General features: G+C 41.3%; 2 protein-coding genes across 2 annotated transcripts in view; one reads left to right on the top strand and one right to left on the bottom strand.

The window, feature by feature from the left end:
- VPS8 (VPS8 subunit of CORVET complex) overlaps positions 1-281 on the bottom strand; it is a 424,969-nt gene extending 424,688 nt beyond the window's left edge. Inside the window, exon 1 of the mRNA XM_082262330.1 lies at positions 170-281. Coding sequence (XP_082118456.1) covers position 170 — 1 coding nt within the window. The 5' untranslated portion in view covers positions 171-281. The remainder of the gene's footprint in view (positions 1-169) is intronic.
- A 326-nt stretch (positions 282-607) lies between these two features.
- Positions 608-14,021, top strand: DBR1 (debranching RNA lariats 1). Its single transcript, XM_082260154.1, has 9 exons — positions 608-736; positions 3,670-3,912; positions 6,786-6,910; positions 7,445-7,525; positions 8,060-8,145; positions 9,665-9,889; positions 11,101-11,178; positions 11,384-11,529; positions 13,243-14,021. The coding sequence occupies exons 1-9, from the start codon at positions 615-617 to the stop codon at positions 13,892-13,894; spliced, it is 1,758 nt and encodes a 585-aa protein (XP_082116280.1). The 5' UTR covers positions 608-614; the 3' UTR covers positions 13,895-14,021.
- The last annotated feature ends 359 nt before the right edge of the window (positions 14,022-14,380 follow it).

Raw genomic sequence — 14,380 nt, 5'->3', positions numbered from 1 at the left:
AAATAATGACATATTTATACAAAATGACACATTCGTGAAGACAATGACAGATTCCAATCATCCATTCCTCTTCCACAGCCATGCTTATATTTCTATACAACCCTAGGGGGTTGGTATAGAGAGGTACACAGGTGATACATGCAGACCGCTAACACTGGATGTCACTCACTTGCCAGGTCCAGGTGATCTTCCTCCTTACTGGGGAACTGAGCTAGCTGCCAACCCCATAGCCGCGCGTGCGCACTCCACTCCCGGAAACCTGACTTCCTCTTCCTGAATATCGGCCGTGCGTTCCACGGACACTTCCGGGAGTGTGGTTTCATATCACATGACCAAGGGAGTAATCCTAGAGCGTCTTACTAATTTACTAGCGTGATAAATGTTTAATATCTGATGAAGAATGATACCCCCATTAATTCTGTATACGTGACATAAAATTTGTGGTTAAACTGAACGTTTTATGCATGTAAATAAAGCGTGTTATAGAACCTGTATTCGCCATTTTTCTGAAGTAAACCAGTATGCGTAGAGGCACACGTGACTAAAGCGTGACGTATTGTTGTACTTTGAGTTAAGGAGAGAGCCAATTAGTTTCACGAAGAGAAAGGCGACCAATGAAAGCAGACAAGAGAAGTACACGCCCCTTAGTTTGCGTCACTACCACATCTGGACTTGTTCCTGCGCCGCCTGCAGGGCAGTGTACTGAGGAGTGTCGGCGGAGCGCAGGTAAGGAGCGGTGTGCTGGGGGTGAAAGGGAGCATTGGGGGATACCATTTATTAATAGGGGAGGTGTGTGTGATTTCAGCTCTCACTTGCATTGAGAGGTACGGGTGTGGAGTCCTGCCCCCCCTCCTCCTCAGTGTTCGGGCAGGCTGCGGCCTGCCAGGGGGAGCTGAGCCTGAGCGGTCCATGCAGTGGTAACACTGGGAGCTGAGAGTCGGCGTGAGTCCTCCGGTGTGCGCATGTTCTGCTGTACTGGGATAATGTGTAATGGACTAAACCTGTGTTTATTTCCAGCCAGGAAGGCCTTTATGACACATGGCTTACTGCTGGATCTCTAGGAGATCAGACAGTCACATTGTAATGTGTCCTGACCACCACATCTCTGTCTGGGAGCAGAGCAAATCCCCAGAGACCATGGGGCTTATTTATCAAAGTATACCTAAAGGCAAAACCTTTTGTAGTTCTGGATAGAGTGGGGAGAGATTATAACATCAGTCATGTTTTGTTGCTGCCTGTGCCCCCATTCTGGAGATTCAGAGTCGGTTCACACTCTGACTTCGGGCGACTATGAAGTTTACAACGACTTCTCATAATGGAAGTCAATGCAAGTTGCTCTGATTAGAACGGTTCCATTGCACAGCATTGGAAGCTACTTGTCAGGTGAGTCGGATCAGTGTGAACCGGCAGTCACTCTCTCTAGGTGTCCTGTTTTCTGTTTCTCTTTGAACAGAAAAGAAAAATAAAATGTTTGGGTTGTCCCCAGGACAGGAAAATAAGGAAAATCATTCAAAGGGGACACTAGTTCTGGGGGCTCCAGGGTATTCCCTTCACTTCCTGTTTTGGCTATGGGACAGGAAGTGAAGGGAAATCTCCCAAAGGGACACAGATGGTAAAAAAAAGAAATAATCGGACGGGTTTTTAACTCTCCCTTACTGTACCCAAAAAAAGCGAAGCTGTGCTGATTTCCATTATTCAACTCCTATGGGTCATTAGTAAAGATGAGCTCCGGTGCCTGAACTCATCCCTATCCGAATATCATATTCTAAACAAAGGGGGGGGGGGTGCTGGTGACGACAGTGCTCCAAAAATGGATTCATGGCCATATTTACCCAGTTGCATTGATTGGATTAAAACAGCCAAATTTTTTTTTTTTTTTAGAAAATCAAGTCTCGCTAGATCACTTTATGATGGCCCCTTTTGCAGGTATAGCTTTGTAAAACATTTAATATAAGTAGCTCTACTGTTTAAAATCCAGTAATACACTGTCTCCCCCTGCTCACCATTTGTAGGCACTGTTGAATTTGTAGAGGCCGATCTGCTGACAGCCTCAAAGCGGAATTAAACCTTCCTTTCCTTTATAGCCAAGGATGTTGCTTCTATTTGATCTGCAACTGTCATGGTGCTGCACATGTGATCAGTTCTAACGCCAGCCATTTGATGGTTTGGCAGTTTGGTTGAGGACAAAAGCAAATGTGACCGTTACATTCCTGGAATGTCAGGATTGCTAACTCTTTTCTTCAACTGTTAAAGCGGAGTTCCACTCAAAAGTGGTACTCCGCCGATCTCCTCTCCCTCCCCCCCCCCCCATTTGGCACCTTTCAGGGGGGAGGAAGGCACGGGTACCTGTTTTTGACAGGTACCCTTCCCTACTTCCTGGGAGACAGCACTGCGGTGCCGTCCCTCTGAAGTTTGGCCCCCCTCCTTTTTCCTCTGCCGCTGGGCCAATTACAAAGCGCAGCATGCTTTGCGCATGCGCAGTAGGGAACCAGCAGTGAAGCCAAAAGGCTTCAGTGCTGGGTTCCCTTACCCTGGATGGTGGCGGCGGCACCCAGGAGCCGATACGTAAATCTGCTTTGGGTGCCGACATCGCAGGCTCCCTGGACAGGTAAGTTCTACTATTTAAAAGTCAGCCGCTACAGTATTTGTAGTGGCTGACTTTTAATTTTTTTTTTAAGGGGGGTGGAACTCCGCTTTAAATCGATAGGTTTAGTTCCGCTTTATGATATACTGCTGTTCATGGGCTCTGGGCTTCACCAAAAGAGCAGCCTCTGGCAAGAAGAAACCGGAGCAATGCTGGAGACAATTTACAGCACATGCTAATTTTGGTAGCATAATTATTAATGTGGTATGTATGTTCCTTGCTAAAGAACATTATTTCACTTTGAAGAAGTTTTGGGTATTTAAAACAAGATAAAAAAATCTATGCTGCAGCATCGCTGTGATACTGCAGCCTCAAAGCCCCAGAACTAAGTGATCATGTGACCACTGATTACTCAGTTCTTGGTCTGCTTGGCGCAGTGACTGTCAGTCTCCACTCTGCCCCTCCAGCGCTCACTGGAGTGCCAGGCTGGAGAGGGGGCAAATGCTCTCAGCCACGCATTGACAGCTGGAGCCAACTGTCAAACAGCTGGGTAAATCCCGACAATGGACAATATTTCTGTGAGTAAAATGCAAGGTGTTTTGTGAATGGACAAGGCAGAGGAGGGGCAGATAAACAACCTGATCACCTCATTGTATGACAGTTGTATCCCTTCTAGCCTCAGCATTAACAGTTTGGCGGTGGCTGTAGTATCTGGCATATATAAATGAATTGTACAGTAAACAAAGACGATGTGAGCTCTTTACACTTTTTTTTTATTGCCTTAATCATTTTTAGAGGTTTGTGACTGGAGTTCTGATTTAAAATATTAAAAACGTTGTGTTTCTGTAATGCTGACCTGCACCAACAGTTTGGAGCTAGGGTTTGAATCAACAGGTCTATCTTAAGAGATAAGTGCACTTTAAAAAAAAAAAAAAAGTTGAAGACTAAATTTATTAGTTGTTAAACGTATTTGCAATTTTTAAATATCGTGTTTTTTTTTTTTTTTTTTTTTTTTTTTTTTTTATTATTATTGTAGTGTATAATCTTAACACAGTGCAATTTGTTCTTGCAGATGAGAGTATAAGGAAAGATTTGTCTCTGAGCTTTATTTGTGACCACACTACAACAGCCATGAAGATTGCAGTGGAAGGATGCTGTCATGGTGAGCTCGATAAGATCTACGAGACTATCCAGTTCCTGGAGAAGAAGGAGAATACTAAAGTTGATCTCCTGCTCTGCTGTGGTGACTTTCAGGCAGTGAGGAATGAGGGGGACATGAAATGCATGGCTGTGCCACAAAAATACCGCCAGATGCAGACTTTTTACAAGTAAGGCATTTTTACAGTTTGAATATACACTATGAGGTTGATTTGCTTGAAGGCATATGGGTTATTCGCCTTGCAGGGGGAATTTTCCCAGTGCTTTGTGAATGTCCACAAATGAAGATATACGCCTAGGTTAATTCCCTCTGGACTCTGGAGGTAAACCAACAGTGCTCCAAAGCTCATGGTGTCTTCTTGGAACCTAAGCATGAGAGTATAATGTAAAGAGCCGGCAACTCATCCTCCTGGTAAAAGTACTTTATTGATAAAGGATACAGTCTGCAAGTTACAGCAGCTTACTAATTTCGGTAATAAACCTTATTCATAGCCATAAACTGCTGTAACATGCACACTGTACCCATTCTCAGCAAAGTACTTTTACCGGGAGGACGAGTTGCTAGCTCTTCCCGTTTATACTCTCCTGCTTAGTGAATGTGGTGAAATTTTACATTGTAAAGAATACCTAATCACATGCAAGGAAAACAGGGGGTGGGGGACGGGACAAATTTTTGTTAAAACATGATTGGATGATAGAAGCCAGTACAGCAGAGCTTCACCTCATTCCCTAAGCTCTGGGGAAAATTCCCTTGCAAAGCAAACAGTCTAAATCAGGAATCCTCAAACTACGGCCCTCCAGCTGTTGCGGAACTACACGTCCCATGAGGCATTGTGAAACTCTGACATTTACAGACCTGATTAGGCATGATGGGAATTGTAGTTCCTGAACAACTGGAGGGCCATAGTTTGAAGACCCCTGGTCTAAATCAACCCCAAGATGTTTTCATGCAGCATAATAAGAACTGTACTGGTATTTGTCATCAGAGTGTGATGCTCTGTCTTTACCCTATCCCTCTCTTGAAGGCATACTCCAATTTTAGAAAATTATTAAATGTGGGTGCTTAATGTACCTACATAAAGTGTGCATTTATTACATGTTGGCATTGAGGCCCGCATGAGTGCATTGCGGGTGGTTTATGCCAACTGCCCCAATTCCCAGGCCCGTATGTAGGTATAGACCTTCTGTTATGGGGCTGGAGTAAGTAACTTGTAGTTTTCCATTCAGAGATCTATGCAAATGGATCTCTGAATTGATGACTTAGCGGTGTGGGCGGAGCCATGCACAGCTGATTTGAATAGAATACTAAGTGACCGAGTATACCGTGCCACTGCAGTACAATGCAATACATTTGAATAAAAACATAATTTCTCTTTCGTTCATTGACGGACACAGCTCTTGATCTTCTTAATCATTGGATTATACTGCCCCCTACAGGAGTAGGACACTAGATAGAAAAAAGTCTGGCTACACCTATTGGCAGTCCCAGGGGGGTATACTTCCGCTCTGCTATAGGTGCTCAGTTGTTTTTTTTTTTTTTTTTTTTTCTTCCTAGTCTGGACCTAGTTCCTTTCTGGAATCTCTGGTCCTGGCAATTTTTTCTTTTTAGATAGATGCTTTTCTCCTGTTTTTTTTTTTTTTTTTTCCCTGTGAGATCTACAATCAACTGCCAAATTGGGCGATGGGCAGGATAATCTAGATCCAGTGGTCACAACAGTCTGGCCAGCGAGCACGCACAGATCTCAGCTCTGCGCTAGGTTGGTCGCGACATGGCCCCACTGGATGGGGACTGGCCTGTGAGTTAAACGCCTCGCAAGGTCGCAAACGACCGGGTCTCGGCCCAAGTTGTAGCGTTCCTCCTGGCTGGCAGCTCCCCATTTCGATGGAGAGGAGGTTCTTTCTGGAGCAGTGCCAGCCTGGTACCTGGTATGGTAAGTAACTGTCTTACTAGTGAGCCATATCTCCCCCCCCCCCCCCCCCCCTTTCACTTGGGCTGTGGGGTGGCCTGGTCCACTACCTGGGGTTTGGAGCAGGGTGCTGTGCTGGCAATTTGGGGTGGTGCACAGCTGGCAACCAGGTTGTGGGGGGGTGACTTACCTGGTGGGGTTCCCCTTCCTGCCTGCGCTGTTTTCTAAAGGACTAGTGATTCCCTCCTGGGAGCCTCATGGTGCCGCCATTTTCTTGTAGGAGCTATATCCATCAATGAATGAAAGAGAAAATGGGATTTTTGACTTACCATAAAAATCCAATTCTCTTATGTTCATTGACGGACACAGCACCCACCCCTCTGTGGAGTTATAATTGTCCTGATACTACTTGTAACAAAACTGAGTGACTATAGCAGAGAGAGGGAGTATAACCCCCTGGGACTGCCCATAGGCATAGCCGGACTTTTTTTCTGCCTAGTGTCCTACTCCTGTAGGGGGCAGTATAACCCAATGGTTGAGAAGATCAGGAGCTGTGTCTTGTCAATGAACATCAGAGCAAAGGATTTTACTGTAAGTCAAAAATCCCATTATTTTACAACATTTTTTTGCAGTGCAGCTGTATACTTAGTGGCCCAATAGTCATTTGTTGGTGAAGTATATAACTTTAATGCACTCTTAAGGCTTCTGAATATGTTTGCATACATACAGTATATTTATGGTAAAGAGACATTTAAATCTTTAAAAAAAAACACAATGGGTAAATTTACTGAAACTGGAGCAGAGAGAATGTGGAACAGCTAGAAACCAGTCAGCCTCTGTCTTCACCTTGTTCAGTTAGGCTTTTAAAATAAAAGATAAAAGCTGATTGGTTGCCATGTACAGCTGCTCCAGATTCTGTTTGCTCCAGTCATAGTAAATTCACCCCCATGTTACTGTTTTATTTTAAAAGATGAGAGGATAGTTCTTTTGTTAAATGATGGCACTCTATAATTCCTTTTATTTTGGAGATAGTTTTGCTGTGATCCTGCTATTGAATTGTCAGGTTCATAGTAATGCGGTTCAAATGATACAATAGTATACAGACCTAAATGTATGACTTCTTTTATGTTTCATAGATATTACTCTGGAGAGAAGAAGGCTCCAATACTTACAATCTTCATTGGAGGAAATCACGAGGCATCAAATCACCTCCAAGAGTTGCCCTATGGAGGCTGGGTTGCACCAAATATTTACTACCTAGGTAAGTTTTTGCAGCATGTGCTGCTTTTATCTAGCCATTCATGTGCATATTTATCTGCACAACTGTGGGGGGGGGGGGGGGGGACTGCTTGTTTATACACAACCAAATATTACATTTTGGATTCTAAATCGATTCGCATAGGAATGCAGTCTCCTTTTACCAGGGGCAAGTGACTTGATGACATTGCCTTCTTGTAAATACACGTGGTTTCAATGATAGTACATTTTAACTTTGGGGAAAAAAAGATGTTTCATGGCACTGCTAACATTACAAGTTTTTTAATATAGTAAAAGTCAAAACGGCAACTAAAATATTTTCTTTTTAGTTTTGGATAGAGAGGGAGAGATTTTTATTCGATTTCTACTCACTTGCTGCCCTGATGACCCCCTGACATGCAGGGTATTGCCAGCACACTCCTACCATTATCCGGGAGGCCCACTTTACAAATTAAGAGCCGATAGTAACTGTTTAGCCATTACAACAGTGCCTTTGTTTTTGAAATGTAATATTCTAAATTTTGTGTTTGCTTTTCAGGATATGCCGGGGTAGTGAAATATCAAGGTGTAAGAATTGGAGGAATTTCTGGAATCTTCAAATACCATGATTATAGAAAAGGTAATCAATAACTGGCATCTTTGTTTTTGTTTCTGTGTGGGGTTGTTTTTTTTTTTTTTTGTTTTATCTTTTATATTAAGAAAAAAATTATATATAGTGGGTAGCAACAGGAGGGAGCAAGACTGTTTTCATAAGACTATCTGCTTTATTCGCATCAAACAAAGATGGCTTACTTCAGCAAAAACATAGAACATGCTGTCAGCATGATCTTTCTTTCTTCATAGCAGCACCAACTCTTTCTGAGCTCACCTGTGATTAAGAGACAGGACAAAAGGGGAAGTATTTGCCTTCACAAATGAACTCCTCCTTGGCTCTTAAGTATCCTCAAACATGATATTCCAGAAACAGATGTTATTTCTTGTGTTTTAACACCTAGCTGACTGTGGTTTGGTGTTTTTAACTTGCTGAAATGTAACCAGTATCCCTCCATGTGCTGTTTGAAAAGACTGGACTGCCACCAATGGAGTTTGGGAAATGTGATTCGTGCTCTTTTATTAATAGTTCTGTGCATTACATGTTCTGTCGTTCCTTTAGGTCATTTTGAACACCCTCCATATACCAAAGATTCAATTAGAAGCGCTTACCATGTGCGGAACATAGAAGTCTTTAAACTCAAACAGGTAGGCACTAGATCAGGGGTGCCCAAAGAATTGCATAAGAGAACTGAAAACCCAGGCTGGGACTGGAGTGAAGGTCATACACCGTCCAACATACTGTTTCTGTACATGCTTTTGCTTTGGGCAAAAGAAAATTAAGAAACATGCAAAGTTGATAGAATGGCAGCCACAATCACTTCACTTCATTTACATCTTTCTTGTTGATATTGTACTTTTTCATGCGGTTAGCTTGTTAAGCTGTGCTGCTGTGCATTTCCTGGTCAGTTTTGACAATAGCTCTCTATAATCTATTTTAAAGTCCAGCTCCAGACCAAGCTCTCTGTTTAAAGTTTTTTTTATTTTTAACCTTTTCTGAATATACTTGGGAGGACCCTCACTCTGCAACGCACCACCCTGATATTATTTTTTTTTTTCTATACTCTCACCAGGTGGCCCACCAGCCCCCCTGTGGTTAAGCTGGTGGGGCACTGCAATGATGCGCCTCTAGGCCCATCCTTCTCCTAACTACTGAATGAAAGACTTAAGGCCTCCTGGAATATGTGATGGACATATCTCAGGAGGCCCAGTAAAGAAAAAAAAAAAAAAAAACTGCCTGTTCGCGTAGAGGCGGGTTAGAGGGGGAACAAACTTTTTGCAGAGGGTGAAGATTTGCTTTAAACATGCTCCCACCCCCATTCAAACTCCTTTTCTAATTACATTCCGAATGAAAGATGTGTATACTAACCCATGTTTTATTCACAATAGAAAACATCAATTTCAAAATTGCCTTATTTTTTTTTCCTTTAAAATGGTAAATTTTCTCAGTTTAAACATTTTGATATGTTTTCTATTGTGAATAAAATATGAGATTTGCAAATCATTGAATTCTTTTTATTTATTTTTTTTTGTAGATTTTACAGTATCCCAACTCTTTTGGAATTAGGGTTGTATAGCATAAAGTTACTATTTCCCCATTTTATACATCTGTCCCTTTTTTCTTAAATAGGATCAGTAGGTCATCAAACCTCTAGGTAGGGGCAATGAACTAAAACCTAGAACTGGAAAAAACAATAGCTTATTGCAGTCTGCCTGCAGAAAAAGAAAATAGCAGGCTGCACTTTGGGCACCCCTGCACTAGGTTATTATACATATATTTAGCATGTTGCTTCCTATTTTCTCACATGACGTTCCAAAAAACTTCTCCCTTGGTTTGGGGTGTCCTTATGTGATAACTATCCTGATGTTAAACCATCTCTCTGTGTAATAAGTTTACATTTTTAATCATTATTCTAGAGAATAGTTTGTATAATGTCGTGGTAGCTAACTAAATGATCAGGGTCTTCTTCCTGAAATTCTAACTATAGTCCTAAGTACCTATACAAATCCTAGTATTCTCAAAGGCGGGTGTTTTGCATGCCTTTTTAAAAGGACCTCCACACTATTTTTGCCTCTTCTGAATTGCCTTTGTATTAGATGTCAGGAATTATGTTTATGGCTTCAGAACGCTGTGCTAATACCTAAATTTTTTTTTTTCTCAATTCAGATAAAAGAGCCCATGGACATCTTCTTGTCTCATGACTGGCCCCGTAGTATATATCACTATGGTAACAAGAATCAACTGTTAAAGAAAAAAGACTTTTTCAGACAAGAGGTAGAAAATAACACCCTTGGCAGCCCGGCAGCTGCTGAACTTCTCCACCATCTCCAGCCATCATACTGGTTTTCAGCTCACTTGCATGTCAAGTTTGCTGCTTTCATGCAGCACCAAGTAAGAAATATCCCCGCTTCTTGTATTCATACTCCCTTTGACATAACACAAGCTGAAAAACACTGCCCCGCCTCTCCACTTTGTCCAATCAGAGAACGCTATGTATTAATTGTGAAAATGCAAAGCATTCTCTAAATGGAGCCTTTGCCAAGCAGCTGACCTCCTGTGTTCAGAATGCAGCAGGGTAGCCTGCTTGGCATGGGACTTGGAAGCTAATGGAGATCACTGGCGTACTGGAGTAGCAGTGTCTACTGCAGTGATTTTTAAGCTTCTGGAGGGATCCCACAGGCAGGGTATTTGTTTTCCTAGCTCAGCTATCTTAACCATTACAGGAGTCCTGTCTTTAAAGCAGAACTACACTGCATCTGAGCACCACCAGCCAAAAAACACAAATTGGTTTTTAATATTCAAAGGAAACTCACCCACCCATGTCTCCATGCTTTATTTGTCAGAAAACCCCTACTGAAGACTCCTGAGTTGTATGACATCATTTGCCTAGACATATAAAGCAGGAAGAGACTACTGGAGATACAGACAGATAGACGACACACACACACACACACACACACATTCATATAATGATGAAAATAGTCAATGTTCCCTGATCTTGGTAAAGAGCTGATGACGTGGATCTTTACCCATGTGATCGTCTGTGTCACATGTAAACACAGAAGCGCCGGTAACCAATCAGCAGCATCTCCTCATAGGGGAGACCTGTACAGATGAGGGCACTGATTAGAAGTGCAGCCCAAACAGTGCCCATTAGTGCTGCCTTTCAGTGCCAGCTATCTGTGCAGCCTATCATTGTCCATAAGTGCTGCATATTAGTGCCACCTAATCAGTGTAGCCTTGATCGGTGCACATCAGTAATGGAGTAAAATTACTTATTTACATTTTCTGACAAACGAAGACTTTTTTTTTTTTTTTTCAAAATTTTCAGTCTTGTTTAGTTTTATTTTTTGCTTAAGAAAAAAAAAACCTAGTGGTGATTAAATACTACCAAAAAAAGCTCTATTTGTGGGGGTGGGGTGAATATATATTCATTTGGGTACAGCGTTGCATGACCGCTCGATTGTCCTTCAAGGCGTGACAGCACTAAAAGTTGAAAATTGGCCGGGGTGAAAGTGCCCTGTAGGCAAGCGGTTAAACTTAAAAAAAAAAAACATTTCTCTTACTACTGTGAGTTAACAAGAATTTTTTTTCTTTTACAGAACAAAGGAGGAGAGCTACCCAAAGCAACCAAATTCTTGGCACTAGATAAATGCTTGCCACGTCGGGAATTTCTCCAGGTGAGCAAGTAAAACAAACACTCCTTTATGACCAGCCTTATACTCTGTAGAACATGAGTACATTACTTGTCATCAGCATTGTTACTTTATGCCATTTCAATACCAATAAACTATTTCAGATTTAAAAAAAATATATATCTTTTGTTGTACAATTTTATAAATGTATTTGTTACTTATTATTTCATATTGGTTTGTTTTTAATTAGATTGTTGAAGTGAAGCATGACCCCAGCAAACCCGACTGCTTAGAGTATGACCTTGAATGGCTGTGTGTCCTGAAAGCTACTAAAGACCTTCTTAATGTAACTTCAAATACATGGAACGTGCCTGAGAACAATGGTCTACACAGCAGGTAAATGAGCACTGTCTGAGTATAAAGGGTTCATTCAATATACACCATAATGTTGCCACTGCACAACAAGAGCGTACCATGAATAGGGGGCTGTAGAATAACAAACCTCACTTAAGCTTGATCTTTAATAATTTTCTTGTGTTCTGCCATTTAGTTCTGGTCTTGGGATAGTTCATTCAGAAATAAATTACAGCTGCATACAGGGCAATATTGGTAGCCAGACAGATTTAGACAACATTGTTTTGTTTGGAATTATTTGGGTATCGAACAGAAATCTGGTTTGACAATAGTTGTTTTTTTTTGGGGGGGGGTTGGGTTCTCCCTTTTTTGTATGCAGTAATCTGATTTTTCTTCAGTGTGTCTAATGCCAGTCATGGCATTACTCCCTACTGTTCATCTTAGTATATAAGATTACCATGTTTCGTTAGTTCTTTGATTCGTGCAGTCTGGCTCTCAACATGTTGGGGTTGCTTTACTAAAGGCAAATATTCTGTGCATTGCAAGTACACCTGCTCCAGAGCTTGGTAAATGAGGTAAAACGTCACTTTGCAAAGAATTCTCAATCGCATACAATAAACAGCATTTTTGTTTGTTCATGATTAGATGATAGAAATCAGCATAGCTTCCCCTCAGATCTAGAGCAAATGCACTTAAAGTGGATGTAAACCCCAGTCATGTAATTTGACCTAGGCATATATATCTGTTCCAAAGCTCTAAGTTCTGTGTCTTTCTTCTGCTTTGTTTCTCTGTTATCAGCATGACCACTTCTGACAAGTTCTCCAACACAGGAGATAAAAACGGCTGGAAATTTGGGTCAGGGTGGGTGCATAGAGATAGATTAGCAGAGAGTTGGTCTATTCACAGCACAGCTGTGCATGTTTCTTCTTTCCTCTGCCTATGTGGAGGGGGTGTGTGTGCACCTTTCCTTCAATCAGCTGTCACACAGTGTATATGCCTAGACTCCACACCCAGTGCTGGAACAGGAAGAAAAAATTCTAACACGATGTTCACTTTATAAACAGTGTAGAAAGCTGAGTACAGCAGATATACAAACAAAATTTATGTAGGGAGATTTGTTTCATCACTGTGTATCATCTGAGGCTGTTCACTTCACTGGGTATATATGAGGGTTTACATGCACTTTAAAGTACACACAGTATATTTGCCTTTGGTAAATCCAATCTCATTGTGTTTTGTAGTTGGGAGACAATGGAATTTTTTTTTTTTAATTCAGAAAACCAAAGCATTTGTGTAAGTCTGTAAAAAAAAAAAAAAAAAAAAAAAAAAAAATAGAATTTGGCACTACCTATCAAATTGACCTAGTACCCTTCCCTGCTGGGAGAAGACAGGGAATTATTTCTAGCACCTATAGCAGCCTGCTAGCGATAATCACATGTAAATCTGGCAGGCTTGTTGTACCCAAGTTGATCGATCATTCAGCCTGCCCAAACACTGTTCAAATTCCAGGCGGTTTATAAGAAACTGGCCATGATTCATTCCATCTATGGCCAGCTTTACTCCCACATCTGTGTTCTACTCCTTCAGTGCTAGGATGCATCTCCCTAGATACATAGACCCACAGTTGAGCAGCTTTAAATGTAAAATGTAGTGTAATGCTTTTCCTATCTGCAACTTCTATAAAGTGTAACATTTTATTTATATTATGACTTTTTATGTTTTTAGTAGAATTCTAATGTTGTTGTTTTTTTATAGGTGGGATTACAGTGCTACTGAACAAATGAAGCAAGAAGTCTTGAAAGAGATGGGCCATGATCTTATTATCCCATGCAACTTTAGTGTCAGCATTCCTTGCTATGATCCAAACAACCCTCAGCACAAGAGAGTGCCTTCTCACATTATTAATCCTCAGACCACAGAGTTCTGTGCCCGTTTTGGACTTATTGACATCAATGCTAAAGTCGGCCAACTAGATGATGAGGGTGGAGAGTTTGATGCTGCAGAAGATAATGATGCAGAGAGCAGTGGATCAACAGAAGATCCCAGTGAATACAGTACTGACACTTCTATCCTGTCTTCTTCAATTAATCCTGATGAGATCACTCTCGAAGATGATGATAATGTAGATGAGGAAGATGTCTCTGTGCGGTCCTTGGAGCCCTCTCCAGAATATTCCCCAAGCTTCTCTGGTTTTCGTGTTCTTCCAGATTCCATGGCTATTTCTTCAGATGATGCCATGGATTCAACCAACGATGAACAGGAACGTTCAGAGAGCAGTCACACTGAAGGCGAAGGAAAGAACCCAGAAAGGCAACTTAAGAGACTGAGTGATGAGAACGGACGAGGTAATGTGAGGATTAAAAGAAGAAACCAAGCCCTCTACACAGCTCAGGATGAAGTAGAGTAGCCAGATGGGAACTTTCTCTGGTTTGTGGACTATTTGGACTGCTTTAAAGCAATAATTGACTTGCTGGCAGCATCTCTGGAGCGAGGTCTTGTTTTGAGGCCAGTGTCCAAATTCATTTACTTTTTACTGTTTTAATACGGTCAACATAGAATATCATCTAAAGATGATCAGGCTTTCTATTCTTTTCAGTTTTACATTTTTGTTGCAGTGGAGTAGCCCTATCCAAAATGAATTTTGTCTTTTAGTTGGAGTGGGAGCTGGGGTTGATTTTCTAACTTTCCAGCACAGGATCAAGCCCTGCTCCTTTTCCTTAAAACTGGAAAAATGCAATTTGCATGGGGTTGCTCTTTAAATATGCCCTTTTACAGTTCCAATACTGTATTATGCAGTCCTAAACAGGAAATTTTGTCTAGTGTATATATTTAAAGTTTTTTTTAATTGTAAATTTTATTTTAATGTAATGGGCAAAAAAATGTAAAATAAATC

This window comes from Pelophylax lessonae, assembly GCF_965119305.1.
Source record: "Pelophylax lessonae genome assembly, chromosome: 6".
Classification (NCBI taxonomy): domain Eukaryota; kingdom Metazoa; phylum Chordata; class Amphibia; order Anura; family Ranidae; genus Pelophylax; species Pelophylax lessonae.
Note: the sequence above shows the minus strand (reverse complement) of the source record. Positions and strands in the feature narration are given on the sequence as shown.